The 18,331-nt window shown below is 36.2% G+C and overlaps 3 protein-coding genes across 3 annotated transcripts in view; 2 read left to right on the top strand and 1 right to left on the bottom strand.

Annotated features, from left to right (window-relative positions):
* Positions 1-18,331, bottom strand: part of BomSIFR (neuropeptide FF receptor 2-like) — a 137,538-nt gene that overhangs the window by 20,258 nt on the left and 98,949 nt on the right. The gene's annotated exons all lie outside the window — the stretch shown is intronic.
* LOC114353426 (A-kinase anchor protein 14) lies at positions 522-1,798 on the top strand. Its single transcript, XM_028305439.1, has 2 exons — positions 522-573; positions 1,323-1,798. Exons 1-2 carry the CDS (start codon positions 562-564, stop codon positions 1,761-1,763), a joined length of 453 nt encoding a protein of 150 aa, XP_028161240.1. The 5' UTR covers positions 522-561; the 3' UTR covers positions 1,764-1,798.
* LOC114353428 (Neuropeptide-like precursor 3) lies at positions 4,806-8,424 on the top strand. Its single transcript, XM_028305441.1, has 2 exons — positions 4,806-4,947; positions 8,191-8,424. The coding sequence occupies exons 1-2, from the start codon at positions 4,936-4,938 to the stop codon at positions 8,383-8,385; spliced, it is 207 nt and encodes a 68-aa protein (XP_028161242.1). The 5' UTR covers positions 4,806-4,935; the 3' UTR covers positions 8,386-8,424.

The raw sequence follows: 18,331 nt of genomic DNA, 5'->3' as shown, positions 1-18,331 counted from the left end.
TGTCTGTCACAGAAAAACTTTATCGCGCGCGTCCCTGTTTCAAAAACCGGGATAAAAACTATCCTATGTTCTTTCCCGGGACTCAAACTATCTCTATGCCAAATTTCATCAAAATCGGTTGCGAGGTTTAAGCGGGAAAGCGTAACAGACAGACAGACAGACAGACAGACAGACAGACAGACAGACAGACAGACAGAGTTACTTTCGCATTTACATATATAGATAATGTGTATAAAAATACGAGCTTTCATGGGATGTTTATATTAGTGCCGCCAACCAAACGACATTTGAATCTTAAACACTCCTCATGGAAGCTTTACCTTCCGTACTTCTTGTTTACGTTAAACTCCGCAGTGAGCGGCGTAACCTCCGAACTGTTGCGGACGTTGAATGCCGCCTCCACGCAAGCTCCTTCATACCTCCCGTAATTTATACAGAATTCAAGTACAATATTGCGTGCGTATTGTAGTATTTCGGCGGTCGCCAATATAAATACCCGAGGAGGCTTCAGGTCGTTAGATAACTTCGCACCACCGCGTCGACAACAACATATAAACAACCATGCAGACCTTTGTAAGTGTTGTTCGAAAAAAGTTCAATGTGTTTTTTAAAATTTTCGTATAACTTTAATAAGATAAGGACCTATATTAATCGAATTGGACTTTAAAATCATTAAAAGCCGTTGGAGGCTGTAGACAAAGTGCCATAGCACTGTTCTTGGTATAACAAATTTTGGTCGGCTCGTAGGTTGATCACAAACGTTTGTTGTGCTTTTCCAATAACTAGCTTTTGTTTGTTTCGATTAAGTATCATTAGGAAAAATTTCATCCAACGGGACTAGTATGGAAGCCAAGTATTCTTTTTCATACCGTGTTTTTCCTAAATTATCTTTGACATCAAATTTATAAAAAGTTACAAAAAATGTGATGATTATTTGAGTGAGATGTCCCAACAAGTTATCGGTAGAATGTTTGATGAAACAGCGATATAGCAGTATCTGGTTACTTACAATCACAAAATGTGGAATTCTTTTCGTTGAAATATGAGAGTGACTTTTATTGGGTAAATAAATATTTGTTGTTAGGTGTTTTCTAATCTTATTATATCAAAAATTTGTGAGTAATTGGTAGTCTGATATTTACTTCAAGATCGTTACTTCTTTTTTACTCTGACATCTGACTGAGGCCACATTACGAAGCAGCACGGCAGCGATAGTTGAAATAATTAGGTCCAAGAATCCAACTTAACTTATTAAATATTTTTGTATTTTTAAATCACTTTGCTCTTTAATAAAATTGTAACCATCCTTTTCTCGTTAACAGGTAGCTTTCGCCGCCCTCCTGGCTTGCGCCGCCGCCGCCCCCGGCCTCCTCGTGGCGCACCAGCCCGTGGTAGCGGTCCACTCCGCCCCCGTGGTCCACGCCGCCGTCCCCGTGGTGGGCTCCAAGACCACCATCACCAAGAGCAGCCAGGTCGTCAACCACGGCACTCCTGTGGTCCACGCTGTCCACGCTGCCCCTGTCGTGGTCAAGACCGCTCATGTTGTGGCTCCCGTTGTTCACGCCGCCCCAGTCGTCCACACCGTCCACTCTGCCCCAGTAGTCCACACCGTCCACGCCGCCCCAGTGGTCCACGCTGCCCCAGTGGTCCACGCCGCCCCCCTGGTCGTGAAGACCGCCCCCGTGGCTGTGGCTCACAGCAGCTCCGTCGTGCACCACGGCTCAGTCGTCAAGGCTGTCCCGCTCGTCGCCGTCCACCACTGATTTCATCTTAGAATAAATAACTAAATTATATTATTACCACCAATTACTTCGTTTTATTTTTTATTCTAGCCTAGCCTAGATACAACTTAGCTTGTTTTTCGTTAGAGAAATCAGTCTATCATCGTTAAATTTAAATAGGCCCTGAGTTTTCTTACTGTCTTTTATCGATAAATGGTTCGAGAGATTTTAATTCTATTTCATTTAAGACCTAAAAGTTTAATAGCAAGTAATCAATTAAAGTTACAAATTGCTATCATTTGAATTGATTCATTGGAAAATGTTAAATTTCGTTCGAAACAAACTTTAGTTCTCCTAAAATAATATACTTTGTTTATACAATGAAAATTATATTTTATCGTGCGCCAAAAGCAAATCAGGTACCCCGCTTCAATGTAATGTTTTGACGCTAACTTAACTTAATGACGTACTTAATTATAATCATGATTAAGGTTTAATTTCCGGCCGAACAACCCAGCCGTGGCTCAGGCGGATTCTAGGGCGAGAATGTGAACACCGCCTGGCATGATAATCGCTGCATCGCATGTACTCGAGCGCAGGCAAGAAATAACAAGCGTATCTGTCGTGTGAACATCATCGAGGAAAACTTCAAAATAATTGCTGTTTAAAAAAGTTTTTTGTGATGAACGTGCTGAGTAAAATTTTAATTGCTCTCTCATTTTACTATTTTGGAATACTTGATTTTGTACCATTGAAAAAGGGAGATGAAACAAAGACTGTTGATTACAAATGCAAATGTTTAATGTCTAGATAATAAAGATCTGGAGCTAAGACCAATGGGGTCAGACTGACCTGTCTTGACTTTTGGGGTTCTTTGACACGAAATTCTTACTGACTTTGAAATAACTTTAAAAAAAGTAAAATTAATTACTGTAGGTACTTTATTTACTCACCCAACTAAAAAAGGTTTACTATTGTGCCATCTGAAGAAAGAATGCCATAGAGTGCCTTTTTCGTATTAAATCTAGTGCTTACAAGTCTAATATAGAAGAGTTTTCCTCGAAATCGAATCTAGAGCGGTCAGACAACCTGGGAAATGATATCGGTAGGTAGCTCCATTTGGGAAATGGATTGGGCAAGATTTAGCTCATTTCAGAGATTTGGTAAGTAATTCCATTCATTTATTTCATGTAGCTGGCTTTTACGAGAAAGCTAATTTTGTTTCTATGAAAATAAGTTTATTAACTGATCTCACTCATTACAGCTTGCTTTAATAAATGATTAATTGTAACTACATTTCTCTCTAATATGCGGCTAGAGTAAGTATGTTATTGTTGCGTACGGTTCAATAAATCTTAGCGTTAATATTATAATTTTGCTTAATTTATTTACTTTAATTACCACTAGATTTTGTACTTAACGTCTTTAAATACCCATTTACATTCTAAGTTAAGTCATAAAATGCAAATAAATTCAATTTAATGGCCATAAAATATTAGTACAGTTGAATACGTCAAATTCAAATACAAAATCATGGACCTATAAAAAAAGTCGGACGGATTCTCATCAACAAAATACTGTGACATTAGGATACACCAGCTTGCCTGTACGTACAGGCCGGCACGCACACATTCACACCCTGTTACACCACTTCGAGTGCAAACTTCACACAGTTGACACATTTAAGCAGCGAAAAAACAACACGAATACGACATGTCTTGTGTGATGAAATTGTGTAAAAACCGTTCTGTTCGAACAAACAAAAATTAAGGAATCACATTTCACAGGCAAAATAATAATCCAATCACTTATTTCCCGACATTAAAATATTGAAATTAATTGAAATCAAACGTCATTCACTCGAAAAAATAATACGTCAAAGACCAGTGTTCTCAGTTATTTACGTGGGAAAATTACCCGAAATATGGGAAATTAATAATTATATTGATGATGCATAAGATTATGATTATAATGTACACAAGATTCGTAATTTGTAACTGCGTGAATCATTTTTGATCCACATTATGTACATACCCTGACACACTGACTTGCAAACAATGTAAGAAAATTTGAACATTGAAAATTTCGCGCCTACCTCAACGCATACACCTTTCATCCTTTTAAAATGGCACGGAATAATTCTGTCTACATTTCCAAGTAACATCTGCCGATCTATGATTTTCTTAAAATAAATGGGTAAAATGTTTTGGCTAACATGGCATCCCTAAATTCACTCACACAATAGACAAACGCCAAAATTTTGCGTCACAGTTTTGTTGTAGCCCGAGTTCCGTCCGCCTTTTTTTATAGGTCCATGTACAAAATGGTACTATTATACCTATCTTATGATGTACAATGGTTGGAAGATTTATATTACAAACAGCTCACAAGATAATAATATTTTGATTTTGACAGAAAGTGTCTACGGGCTGTTGTTGTTCGTTCGTTCGTTTCAGCCAATTTTAGCCAAAGAAATAAAGTTGTAGTAATAAAAATCAATGAGTGAGTTACAAATAAAATATCTACATGCTATTATAATTGCATAATTATTTTTCATTCAAACAATAATTGTTACTGACTGTACAAGAGTTGTAACTAACGTGGTCAAGATGTGCCAACAAGATAAGTTCGAGTAAAGATGACCGGTCTCGACATATTTGGCTGTCAGCGCCTGTTGCGGCTCTTTAGGTGAACTCGCAACGATGCGCGATGTATCGATTGTCGGGCAAGAAGTGGCATCGATTAAATTACTAGTTTTAAAATATAATGAGTTTTTCCCTTTCAAAACTCGATTCTTATCATTGTATGATTGATCATCATCAACAATAATATGTCTTCGAATTTTATTGAAGCGGTGGTACAGCCTCTTTAATTAAACTAGTACTTGTATCTAAAGCTCATAACTTATGAATGTACTTAGATACAAGTAAAAATACTGTCAATCAACTAAAGAATTTTATTCGGTTAGTACCGATAGATCGGATGAGCAATCGTCCGATATTTTTAAAGCATTACTTTGTAACCTCTAGTAACTATAGCCAATACATTTAGTACCTAAATGGCAGACTATGCGAATTCCAGGCCGTATATAGCTGTGCGTTAGTGGACGAAACAGAATACACAGCGTGGCTATATATTTGCGAGCCCTGGGCGGGAAACTTAGTCGGCCAACTGCAGTCATTGGCGCCATCCTGATATCCATTCAGGCAGGAAGATGCATCGAATGGTAAGTCTATAAAATCGTACTCCTTTAATTTATAAATAAACTTGATGGAGTAATTTTGTTCGTAAAAACATTGTTTGCTTTATTCTCAAGAAATTAATTGCCTCAATTAAATGTATATTAGTAGTCAACTGAAACTTTTTAAGCCTTTTGTATAAGCTCATAAGCAAATCATAATACTCTATCATGCCATGTCATATTGCTATTTACACTGGACATATTCTAATTCAAGATCTTTTGTAAAAGAAGTATTCTACTTATATTTTATTGATACCAATCATAAGTCTTAGTCTTCCAAATCTCATTTATTTCAGGGTTAATTATGAAAATATAGTACAAACAGAAATATTACGATTGACCTTTACATAACTCTAAATCAATTAAAATGGGCTCATATTGAAGGATAACGTTAATGAGTCCCAAAGGTCACAAAATGGCTGTGGTAAATACCTAGCACATGCCCTTCCCAGCGGGACACGATTGATTTTGCCAAAATTTCCTACATGATTCTCTAAAATCTCTCTAATCTCTTAATTACATCATAATATTATATTCCCCTAACATTTTGAAGTTGGCACGTGTTCTATCTACTTACACGTTAATGACACTTAGCATTAGTCCCTTTGAACTTGTTTCGCGCGAATTTTTATTACAGAAATCTAACTTCCTTATAATAGGAATAGTATCTTCCTAATTAGAAAAAAGATCTTTAACAATCTTAACATGCTTAGATCATATTCCGAATACACTAAGGCCCGGTTTTTTGATTCGTAGTTAAAATAACTAATTGTTAAATTTTGCTACTAATGGTTAAATATTAACAAAATGTAAACTAAATGTATTTCGAACAATGGTTAGCTAGACTTTTAGTACATTTTTAACTATGAGTTAACATTTTGTTAATATTTAACCATTAGTAGCAAAATTTAACAATTTGTTATTTTAACTATGAATCAAAAAACTGGGCCTAAGGCTGAGTCGCACCGCCTAATTTTGACCGTAAGTATAACGATAACCGGTGCTTTTTGTATGGAGTTTGACAGATTTTTGACGTTTGTCAAAGTTAAAGTAAGATGGTGCAACCCAGCCTAAGAATACTTGAGATAAAGGCATAACTTCATTGTTTACACATTATTAACCCCGATCTATCATTGCCCATAATAATTCATGGCTCGGTTTAATAACTCAGAATTGACTCTGAAAGCAGATCTTACACGGATGTGGTCCATATAATTAGGTCGATGTAGTAAGGCTATTCTTAAGCCGATCTCCTTTTTTCCTATTTCGTTTCCTTACTTATAAATAAATGCAACAGATTCCGCCTTCATCAAGCAGACTTAATGATTTATTATTACAACTCAATTATAATCAAATATTTAATAACAAGAACAAGGCGGATTGTTTTTATTGTTGTAACAACTAATGTGGTTTCCGAAAACCCGAACAGAAACTACGGTTGGTGCCTATGACTCATAAAATGTTAGGATGATCACAATAATTTACTAGTAGTCAGTCTTAGACATAACTCAAATTTTTTTACTTAATTAACATTGCCTTCAAATACAATCTGGTAAAATAAATCTTTTGTGCAACCATTTAAAATGATTTGGCTGTTCAGTTTTTCTACACTCGTGCGGTCCGACCTACTAATTAGGCTCCTGCTAGAGCAAATATTGCCCCAATAAGTTTTTACTGTCCCCGGGGACCCAATCAGGCACAGAGGTTATTGGGTCACAAGGCTTATCATTGAATCTTTTCAACAAAGCTTTGGATCCGTCAATATTTTTGATAAAACTTTGCATAACTTAAGACGGACGACGGACGAACGTGATGAATAGCTGATTTGTACGTGTTATTGTATTTGTAGCTACTTGTTGAACTTATAAACTTGTTGTAATGATATGATAGCAGTAGCATAATAATTACAGTTTTTTTAATTTCATAATCCTGATAAAAATATAACCTGAATTAATAAAATATAAATCTTTTTAACAAATCTATTTGGAATAGTGTTTGAGAGAGAACAAGTAGGTACTTAAATGGTAGATATTCTGCAATTTGGGTTGTAAACTTGTAAACCTAACAAAACTTCAGAGCCTAGGCTTCTGAGGCCTTCTAGCCAGGGTCATTAGATTAGACGGATATAGCTTTTGATAGCAAACATCCTTGATTAATCACTAGAGAGTTGGACTTTCTTAAACTGGATAAGTTGTGGGTTCTATTTCCAGGCGTTAAACAAATTGTAAAGTTAACCATCAAGGACTTTCACTGCGACTGGTCATGCTCTGCCCGTATCCAGGGGCTTCCCTTTGCTAGATCGTCGGTCCATCAAGTGAGGCCTGCCAACACCGCTTTCCAGACATTAAAAAAAATGTTCAAGGATTCACAGCGATCGGTCATGCTCTACCCGCATCCAGGTGCTTTCCAGACATTAAAAAAAAGGATCAAGGATTCACAGCGATCGGTCATGCTCTACCCGCATCCAGGTGCTTCCCACGTTTTTTCTAGATCGTCGGTCCATCAAGTGAGGCCTGCCCACACCGCATCTGATCTGGAGAACCGGTCTGTTGTGGTCATTCGAGAACTTTTAAATAAAAAGAGCAATAATAAAATCAACAACAGTGTGAGCAGGCCTCCTACTAGGTGGACCGACGATCTGGTAAACGTCGCGGGAAGAGCCTGGATGCGGGCAGCGGACCGTTCATTGTGGAAAACCTTGGGGGAGGCCTTTGTCCAGCAGTGTACGTCATTTGGCTGAAACGAACGAACGAATCAACGCCTTCGGATACTAAAAATGACCTGATGGTGGTGATACACAGTGCTATATAGTTCCAAAAATAGGTAGGAACGACATAAAAATCTTAAACACTAATCTCGTTTCAGCCAGCCAAATGACGTCCACTGCTGGACAAAGGCCTCCCCCAAGGTTTTCCACAATGAACGGTCCTGCGCTGCCCGCATCCAGGCTCTTCCCGCGACCTTTACCAGATCGTCGGTCCACCTAGTAGGAGGCCTGCCCACGCTACGTCTTCCAGCCTGTGGTCGCCACTCGAGAACTTTCCTGCCCCAACGGCCATCGTCTCTACGAGCTATGTGCCCCGCCCACTGCCACTTGATTTTAGCAATTCATTTCTGATTCGATCACGCAGGGAAACTCCGAGCATAGCCCGCTCCATCGCCCTTTGGGTGCATTGGGTAAACACTAATATCCTAATGTTTTTAATAAACGCTATTGTTCTCTTCCAGGTAATCTTGCTCTCTCTGCTGGCCATGGCGGCGGCAGCGCCCGCGCCGAAGCCGATCGTCGTGTATCCGCACGTGTCCAGCGTGTACCACCCGCCCGTGGTTTCCGCGCCGCTCGTGCACGCGCCCGTCGTCTCGCACGTCAGCACGTTGTACCACCACCCGCACGTGCTGCCCGTGCACCCACTTTATTTTTAATTGCAATTGAAATGTAATAAAGTTTAATGTTTTGTGTAAGAAAGGTCTTTTATTTCAAGAATATTATGTCTTACGTGACTTTCTGGATTATTTACTGAGCTGCGGACATTAGTAGGCAAACAGCTGTCACAATAATTTATTCGTGCCTACTGTTACTGCCACTATAAAAAGTTTCTCACTATTTTAATCAAAACATCCATTTGGTCTAGGCTGTTTGGCATAATGTCAATGCAAATAAAAAAGCAACCATTTGAATTTGGAACGCTCAACTAAAGTCGAAGTTCGAATTTTGAATTACGCGTCAATTCGCGGTCAGTGACGCGCGTTCTTATTACATACATCTACATCTTTTTTTTTCTGTTGATATAATCTGTACCTCTAGTAGGAAAAACTTTCGAGTTCGTTTCGTTGCGTATTCAAAGTGTCATCGAAAAATTTTGTATGAAAAATTAAACAGCGCCCCCTATATTATAGCCGCCCTAGGGGGCGCTGTTTAATTTTTCATACAAAATTTTTCGATGACACTTTGAATACGCAACGAAACGAACTCGAAAGTTTTTCTTACTAGAGGTACTGTGGTTGAGCACTTGCGCCCAGAGCCGTAAAACGTTACCTATATTAAAAAAAAGCTGTCAATTTCGCGCAGCTTAATTTTTAAAAAGTGAGAAATTATTAATTAGTGATTTTATTTTAAATCAAAACTTCTAGACTCAATAGGTCCATGTGAAAGTGAAATTAAGACGATCAGGCGTGGCAGTGGATAGATTTTTCAAATAATAACACGTCATGGATACTACACGAAGAATTTCTTCTGAAGTAGATACCAAGTAAGTTTATATATTACGAGTATATCATTTGTTTAGGATTAAAGTAGCTAATGTACTCAATACTCGTCCTTTTCTATAGTTTTTAACATCGTGTTTTCATACTTGTTATTGCCGTAGATGTGGAAACATTTGACAAACACTTTGAGTACAATAAAGTTGAATTAAGCAAATGCGTGACTTTCGCCCGTGTTTACTGGCTCTGTAATAAATAAAAACCAGAAGTTCAGTCATATTCATCCACTTAATGTCATACACATTTACTCGCCAACCACACCGTAAAGCGGTCGTTTTAAATTTGTGTTGGCAGTTAATGTACGAGTTTTAGACAAATTGGGGTTGTTTCTGAGTTCTTTTTCGGACAATTTATGCCTTACGTAAAATACTGAACAATCAGAGCTACGTCACAAGTCTAGTTTAATGTTGTTACGAACCTAGTTATTCAAAAGACGCCATCTGTGAGCAATGGCAGTGTCAAAAACTTGGACTAAACAAAAAGTCTGGAAAATATCCCGCGGGGAATGATCATTTGTCATGGCTGTGTATTTATGAAGCAGAGTGCGAGACAAAGTTGGCAGTAAAGTGCTGAATTTAGAAAAACATTATTTATAACAACTAGGTGGCATCAGGTGAAAGTACATTTATTTATGAAAACTTTTTGTATCATGACCTATTTTAGCACAATTTCGATAGATAAATAGTTTATAGTACCTGCCTGCTGCAGCCTACACTATAAACATGGCCTGTAGTTCATATTAATTAACCATGCTTGTCAAGACACTGCCCTCGTAACCACGAAATCTTTTTCACCAATCAGTTTTTAACAAATGATTTAAATAGTTAACATTTTCGAATTAATTTGGGAATCGTAAAAGCTTTTGGTTAATGTTATTTTGGCTAATAAAATCAATGAATCACTGGCGATTCTACTCAGTGCCATCTAACAGTTGCACGATTTGGAAGTCAATAGGGTATACACATTAAAGGTGAATGGGTCAGCACTATAAATTATGTATGTCATTGCAAATCGGAGGCTCTACTACGCATGACTATTTCGATACGTTCAAGTTTACCTTTCTCTCTCACTCAGCCTTACAATAATCATGGGTAAAAGGGACGGCACGATCCGATACCCTGGAATCAATTGACGAAGTAGACCCGACTATGTTGTATGTAGGTTTGGTTTGTGGTATTGCAATATCATACAGATATTGCAAATCAGAAGCTTCCTTAATGAACTGCGTAGGATAAACAATAAATCCGTCATGCACGATACGTATAAACAGTATGCTAAACCGAGTAGGTACATTCGACGAGAAAAGCATTAAATTCAAATATTGAATTCTTCAAGTTAAACGCAAAAAACCTTTAGAAATTACAAAATAAGTATGTACCTACTTACAGGTTTCACCTACATCCTGGTATACCAAACTTCTATAGAAGGCCATTGAACGTGAATCCCTTTGTTGTGAGGATAGATCCTTACAATTTAATCCCAATTCTCTTGAGGCCTTCCCAGTATGAAATTCATACGAAAAAATGTGGTGTCTTCAAATAAAATATTTTTAGACAAACCAAGAATCCGACGTTCAATCATTTATTTATGATTTTATTTTGTGCTCGCCGGTACAATGTAAATTGTAATAAATCCATGGTATTGAGTGCTTCGTGAGTGTCCGCAGCCTCGCGCCGACATTGATCTTATCAAATAGGGCAGTGATAGGAACTTGTACGGCCTTATTGAGATTTATGCTGCCGTCAATTTTCTATGAGCAGGCTTAAAACCTAGAAGTCGCGGAACTGTTTACTTCTAGGCCCAATATTTATTTACTGAGAAACTACGGACTACGAATAAATGACAAATGTTGACGATTATGTATTCTTATTGAACAACTTCCTTTTGTATTTTCGTCTTTTTCATTTCTTGCTGGTTTAAAAAGTTATGCCAATTTTTATCTCTCTTCTATTTGCATTTATAGAGAACCACCAACCTTCATAACAATTTAACTGAAAAACCCGTTTATTCAATGAGTACCTACCCCAGCCAGTGTGGGGATTGTTACAAATAACTAAAGATTGATCAAAAAATGTATTTGAGTTTCAATATACCCGTGCCGTGTCCGACCTAGATCAGGCGGAATGGACAGCTACCTGCAATCAATCAAGTCTGAAACCTGCCCCTAAGATGAAGGCCGAAACCCAATCTCCTAGGTGAGTATACCTACACCCTCATATTTTTATGTTTTTCTGTTATGAGAATTACGGCATTTCTATAAATGAAAATTGTTGCCTTGGCTGTACCACATTGCTTCGTATCTAATTTAGATCGTGTGACGATGTAGCGGGCGACGCATGTTATCGACAGGCCAGACGTCATAGAATAAGCAATAGGATTATTAATATTATGAAATCCTGAAATAATTCGTTCGTTCGTTCGTTTCAGCCAAATGTCGGCCACTGCTGGACAAAGGCCTCCCCCAAGGTTTACCACAATGAATGAATGCATCCAGGCTCTACCCTGATTATAAAAATACCTATTACCTCGCTATCATAGGTATAGAATTGATAATATTGTAAGAATAAATAAGAAATTGAGTTACTATTTGCATTTGTTGTAACTAATAATACACTGAATAAACACAGCTACCTACTTCATAGAGCATAGAGGATTCATGGAAGATGTGATTAAGCGAAGAGCTTTTGATGGAATTCTCAGGAAAACTCTTTGCGATGAGGATAATTATTTCAACGCTGTGTTTTCTTACTGCCAATAGACATACAAGCTGTAATTGATATGTAAATAGTTTCCGGTTTCTATTTATTTTGGTAATAAAACAAAGCATGAGAGGTTTTATTGGTGTAAATCTTTAGCATAAATTCCTGGTCTCAAAGTATTTAAGGCCTTTGTTAAACGAACGGACGGTGTAAATACATGAGACTGACTTGCTAATAATGAACTAATATGAAAACAATAAAAGTAAACCGTTGAAGATTTTTCTTTTTTTCCAAAAGACTAAGGCCCTGAAACTTTCAAACTGGTCGCGTCATGTGTGGTCTTTCAACGGACGCTATGGCAGAAACTTAGATGCAACTCAAAAGTACCTAGCAGTTGCAGTTTCGTTGCAGTTGCGTTTCACCGTCTGTTCTGGGCCTAACACAACTTTTATTAAACTGTAAAAAATTTATTTTATCTATACAGTGTGAGTCACGTTAAAGTGTACATATGAAAATAGATGAAACTAGACCTATTTTTATCGACAAAAAAGAGGTCAAAAAATTTTTGAGATTTTTTTTTAATTTTTTATAGAATTTTTTTTCTTCCAATTACTTATTGTAAAGAAAACATAATAACTTTTAAACTAAGCGGTATATCTTGATAAAATAAAAACAGTTATAATGCTAAATAACAGGCAATACTAAAAAAATACATAAAATACACAAGAAAGGCCAACAAATAATAAAAAAATTATACTTTTTGAAAAAAATCCGCTTAAAAATTCGTGGTTTTTGGTTATTTGATAAATTTCTCCAAAAAATGCCCCTATAACCGGTAGTTTTTATTACTTTGTATTATTCTCTATCGTATTACCTTCGTAAAACGAAAAATCGCATGTCTCTATCCCTATCACAACGTTTGCAATGATCGTTTGAACTAAGCCTCTCCAAGTTAGATTTCAAATAAACACAAAAGATTTCGAAGTAAAATAAGCATTTTAGTCAAAATTATAATTGTCTCTACCTGTAGCGGAGAATAATGTTGTGGCAGGCCTTTGTTCAAACGATCATTGCAAACGTTGTGATAGGGATATAGACATGCGATTTTTGGTCTTACAAGGTAATACGATAGAGAATAATACAAAGTAATAAAAACCACCTGTTATGGGGACATTTTTTGGAGAAATTTATCAAATAACCAAAAAAACACGAAATTAAAAGCAGATTTTTTGCAAAAAATATCATTTTTTATTATTTGTTAACCTTTTTTTGTGTATTTTATGTATTTTTTTAGTATTGCCTGTTATTTAGCATTATTACTGATTTTATTTTTTCAGGATATACCTCTTAGTTTAAAAGTTATTACGTTTTCTTTATAATAAGTAATTAAAAGAATAAAAATTCTATAAAAAATTAAAAAAAAATCTCAAAAAATTTTGACCTCTTTTTTTTCGATAAAAATAGGTCTAGTTTCATATATTTTCATATGTACACTTTAACGTGACTCACACTGTATATAAAAGAAAGTCGTGTTAGTTACTTCGCTTATAACTCAAGAACGGCTGAACCGATTTAGCTGAAAATTGTCTGGGAGGTAGTTTAGAGCCAGGAGAAGGACATAGGATACTTTTCATCCCGTTCGAAATTAAAAAAAAAGTCTGCTTATTTATTGCCATTAAGGCGGAACAAAGTTCGCCGGGTCAGCTAGTTTATTTTATTTTGTTCGGAAAACATACAGTGAAACAATAACAGACTAATAACCACTGCTTAAAAAACTATACACCATTTATAATATTCACAGTAATTTTATTTTAGTAATATTCTCAGAATATCAGAGTCTACTTATGGCGTCATCGTCATAATCACCATCAAAACCATTATCAAATTCAAAACGATCCTCAAACTGAAACTCATATCAAAGATGAGGCTAATAGCTTATAGTTTGAAAACTTTACTTGAGTTCCTCTTTCCAGTTCATCGCCCCCTAATTAGAAAACTATTCGGGGATATATCACTATAATGGGCGGACATAATTGAATTGGAGCTGGAAATGACGCGCGTTCATAAAACATGGAATCACTAAATTAGGAACAAAGCCTAATTGTAATTGCCAGCGAGCTCGTAGATTTAATTTTAGAAATTCGCTGATAGAGTTGAGGTGGGTAGTTTATCATGTCTGTTTTTGGAAGGTTCGTTGACTTTAACATACACGATCATTGTGTGTAGTGTGTCAGCAAAACATTGCTTGTGTCTGGATTTTAATTAATTATCCTTTTCTACACGTTATTATTATTACATGAATAAACATCATAATAACCTAAAGCTTAGCTAGATGACTTTATTATGTGTTCCAAAAGTTCATAATATGTCCAAGTTGAGTTATAGTTGTATTACGAGTACAATATTAGCTCGGCGAGCTACCGTCCACACAGTCTACGGACGGTGACCAACATAAACAAAACAGAGGATCAACAACCCACACTATTGTTACGAGCTTATTATTATAGGCCGGAAAATGTTTCTTAGCCCAAACAATAAACAAAACTATTCGATACTATTACGATATCACGTGATCTCTTTAAGTAAGCAGATCGACTCGCGGAAAAGGCGTTTTTACCACATTTCTGTTTTAAACAAAAGTTTAAAAAATATAATGGCTCTAAGAAACACTAAGCTTTTAATATGAGTGGTCTAATAAGCTTTTACCTGTGCCTTTTGGCACCTGCACCACCAGAATTACCAATACATATTGCCTACCTTTTTACCCGACTGCTCCAGAAGGAGGGTTATGTTTTAGGATGTTCTTGCAGCCAACTTGTCTCAAGTTTTCACAGCAAAGCCTTTTCAGAGACATTTCAAAACACCTTGTTATGTTTGAAATTAAGTACTACCTAGTTACAGAACAAAAAGGGAAAATTAAGTCAAGAGCATTCTCAAAAGAAAATAAACGACATTTTATATGACTGTAGACAAACTTTAAAAGCAGAAATATCCCTAATAGCATTCATCATCATCATTTCAGCCATAGGACGTCCACTGCTGAACATAGGCCTCCCCCAATGCTTTCCATGTTGATCGATTGGTAGCGGCCTGCGTCCAGCGCTTCCCTGCTAACTTTACGATGTTGTCGGTCAACCTAATAGCATTGTCTGAGCATAATTAATTATATGAGCAGTTTAAGAGTGTAGTGAAACCAAACTCAATTTCTCAATCTGAGTACGTCGTCTGACTTACTTATCTAAAATAGTACAACATGGAAATAATGTGGCTATTTTTAGAAAATCGCTAATGTAATGCTGACGTAGGCAATGTAGACGTAAAATTTGACGTGTATTCATAAATATGTATTATGAGTTTTATCTTATCTTGTATAATATGAATTAGTGAAACCTAAATATAGGATATCTTCTTCTTCTTTTCAGCCAAATGACGTCCACTGCTGGACAAAGGCCTCCCCCAAGGTTTTCCACAATGAACGGTCCAATATAGGATATAATGAGACCTAAAAAGCTAGATCGCGGAGGAGTTCGTAGGATGAGTTGAGAGATTTAATTACCTACCTTTACATTATTATACAGGTGTAATATACTGAGGTACATAATACAAATTGTGACAAAACACCATGTGCTACTGTTTCGTGGTTTAATTTTTTTTTTCATTATCGGCTCTCAAAGGGAAACAAAAACTTTTAGATGTTTTTGTTTTACATTTTTCTTTTCGCAAATTGGCTTTAGGAAAATATATGACATAAAACCATATCAAAGCTCCATGTCAAAGCTTTTTAATTGAGATTAAAAGGTTTATTATTTTTTTGTCGTTTGTTTACATCATGTTGCTACATCAAAAGACTGAAAAATCTCTTGTTTCGTCTCATGTGTTATGTTCGCCATTACGACACACTAAACATAATATTTAATTACACTGTTAGCTTGACGTTCCAATACCATAAATCTATGGAAGTGTAAGGAAAACCACCATTCACTGTTATTTATTGTTTATTATCGCTGTCACCAATTGTTTGTTGTTTTATCGCTCAGTTAACCACAATCAATCAATATAAAGATACAAAATCTCAGCACAAAACATCACAAAACATCCCGTCCAAAAATCACATAGCCATCTTTTTCGCCGGTCCCCCCGCATGTCCCCCCCGCCGATCGCCATCCCTCCGTTATCGAGTTGCCATCATTAAAAATATATGTTTAAAAGCATAAACCTTACAGAAGTATAATGATGTTCAAAGTTACTCCATCGCTGTGATAAAGATTTATCTATTACCAAAGCTTATGATCTCATAACCAGCTTGCTGCCATGTTTATACAATTTACGGGCCCAGCAGTAACCTTTAGAAGGCGATGGTTTATTGCCAATTAACAATATATTAAATAAACACCGCCATCGGATACGATGCAGTTGACTCATACAGTCATACTACGCTCCATTCACTGAGGATTACTTACTAATAGGTAATCCAAATGTTTGTTTGTTTCTGTCATTTACAGCAATTTTACCCCAAAGTAGACCTCATTGATTTTACCCCGATTCTACCCCTGCTGGACAAAAGCCTCGTAATCGTATCCTCTTTTTGTTGGTACTCTACAAAAATCAAAACGTAATAAATGGCGATTAAAGGTCACTGAAGCAAAATCAAAGTGTACAAAGAGAACGTGTACAAGCTCCTTATTTCAATTGCCAATCAGTATATCGGATTTCCAAAAAAAATCCTTTTAGTATGAAATTGAAAAAAGGTTGGATCCAATGAAGTATTTGACAAACGCCTTTTTCTTAGTTTTATTAAGGAGATATTTCAGACGAGAGTGCTTCAAGTGACATCTGTTTCTCATTTCCCTGCGAAATTAAGGCCGTCTTCCAAGGTCGAGTAATCACGTTTTTTCTCATGAAATGAAGAAGATTTTGTACCAGGCCATCGAAAGATTTTGTTTTCAAAGTTATATACGACAGTTTAAGATGGGGAGATAAAATAAGACTTAATAATCTTGGTATTACTTGGTAACTTCCTTTTTCATCTTTGGACCCTAAGTAGGATGAAAACTAACAAAAATGAAAGAGAAACAATGAAAGAAAAGTATCCCATTTCTTTTCTTGATATTCAGAAATTTTAAGAGTAAAATAAAAGTAAACGACCTACTGAATAATAATAATATTTTATCACGGGGAGTCTGAATATTTAAAATAAACCTAAAATATTGTAATGAGACTTTTGACGGACAATGAACCTTTTGATATACAGTGTGAGTCACGTTAAAGTGTACATATGAAAATAGATGAAACTAGACCTATTTTTACTGACAAAAAAGAGGTCAAAAATTTTTTGAGATTTTTTTTAAAATTTTTTATAGAATATTTTTTCTTCCAATTACTTATTGTAAAGAAAACGTAATAACTTTTAAACGAAGCGGTATATCCTGATAAAAATAAAAACAGTAATAATGCTAAATAACAGGCAATACTAAAAAAATACATAAAATACACAGAAAATGCCAACAAATAATAAAAAATGATACTTTTTTTAAAAATCTGCTTTTAAATTCGTGTTTTTTGGTTATTTGATAAATTTCTCCAAAAAATGCCCCTATAACAGGTAGTTTTTATTACTTTGTATTTACTTTGTATCATACCAAATGTTTTGATATCTTTTAACAAATAAAACTTGAAAAAGAGTATTCATTTGTTAACAGTACAGGCCGACAAAATGTTCAGATCTAGACGGAATTTGGAAATTACAATTCAGTTATATCAGTTTGTTTTCTTTGAAGGATAAACAATCAAAGAAAAAAGACGTTTATATTCCTTTAAAAGTTTATGGAGCAAGCCTTTCCAGTTCTCTCTTACTATGCTAAAAGAAAATCTGAATTCAGAATATGTAACACTAGCGGCCGCCCGCGACTTTATACGCGTTTACCCTATTAGGGGTGGAGTTTCGTAAAATCCGTTCTTAGTCACCTACGTTCTAAAAGGAACCCCATGCAAAAGAGACTCCTGGCGTTTGTAGTTCTGAGATTTCCTGATGAGTAAGTGAGTCAGTCAATCAGTGACCTATCGCTTTTATAAATTATTAGATTTTCGCACAAGCAAACCCATTCGTTTGGCTAGTCTCCACCGCAAGTTCAGCGCGCTCAGGTTGCATGTTGCCAAACGCTGGGTTCGTTACAAACGCTGCTCAGTGCTCAGCCTAGCTGAGGACCTATAAAAGGGCCAGTCTAGGTAATGCGAGTACAGTACAGTGCAGTCAGTGCATCGTCGCCTCTTGTCATTACCGCAAACAAACAAACTCTACAATGTACAAGCTGGTAAGCTCACAATTTCATTATTTAATCCTAGTTATTCAATTTCAAAGATGAATGAGCAGTGAATTAAATGTTATAATTCAGTTGTGCTGTACAAAG

The sequence above is a fragment of the Ostrinia furnacalis genome, unplaced genomic scaffold, assembly GCF_004193835.3.
Source record: "Ostrinia furnacalis isolate ACB-3 unplaced genomic scaffold, ASM419383v2 OfSCF1657, whole genome shotgun sequence".
Lineage (NCBI taxonomy): Eukaryota > Metazoa > Arthropoda > Insecta > Lepidoptera > Crambidae > Ostrinia > Ostrinia furnacalis.
This window is presented reverse-complemented; position numbering and strand designations above follow the sequence as displayed.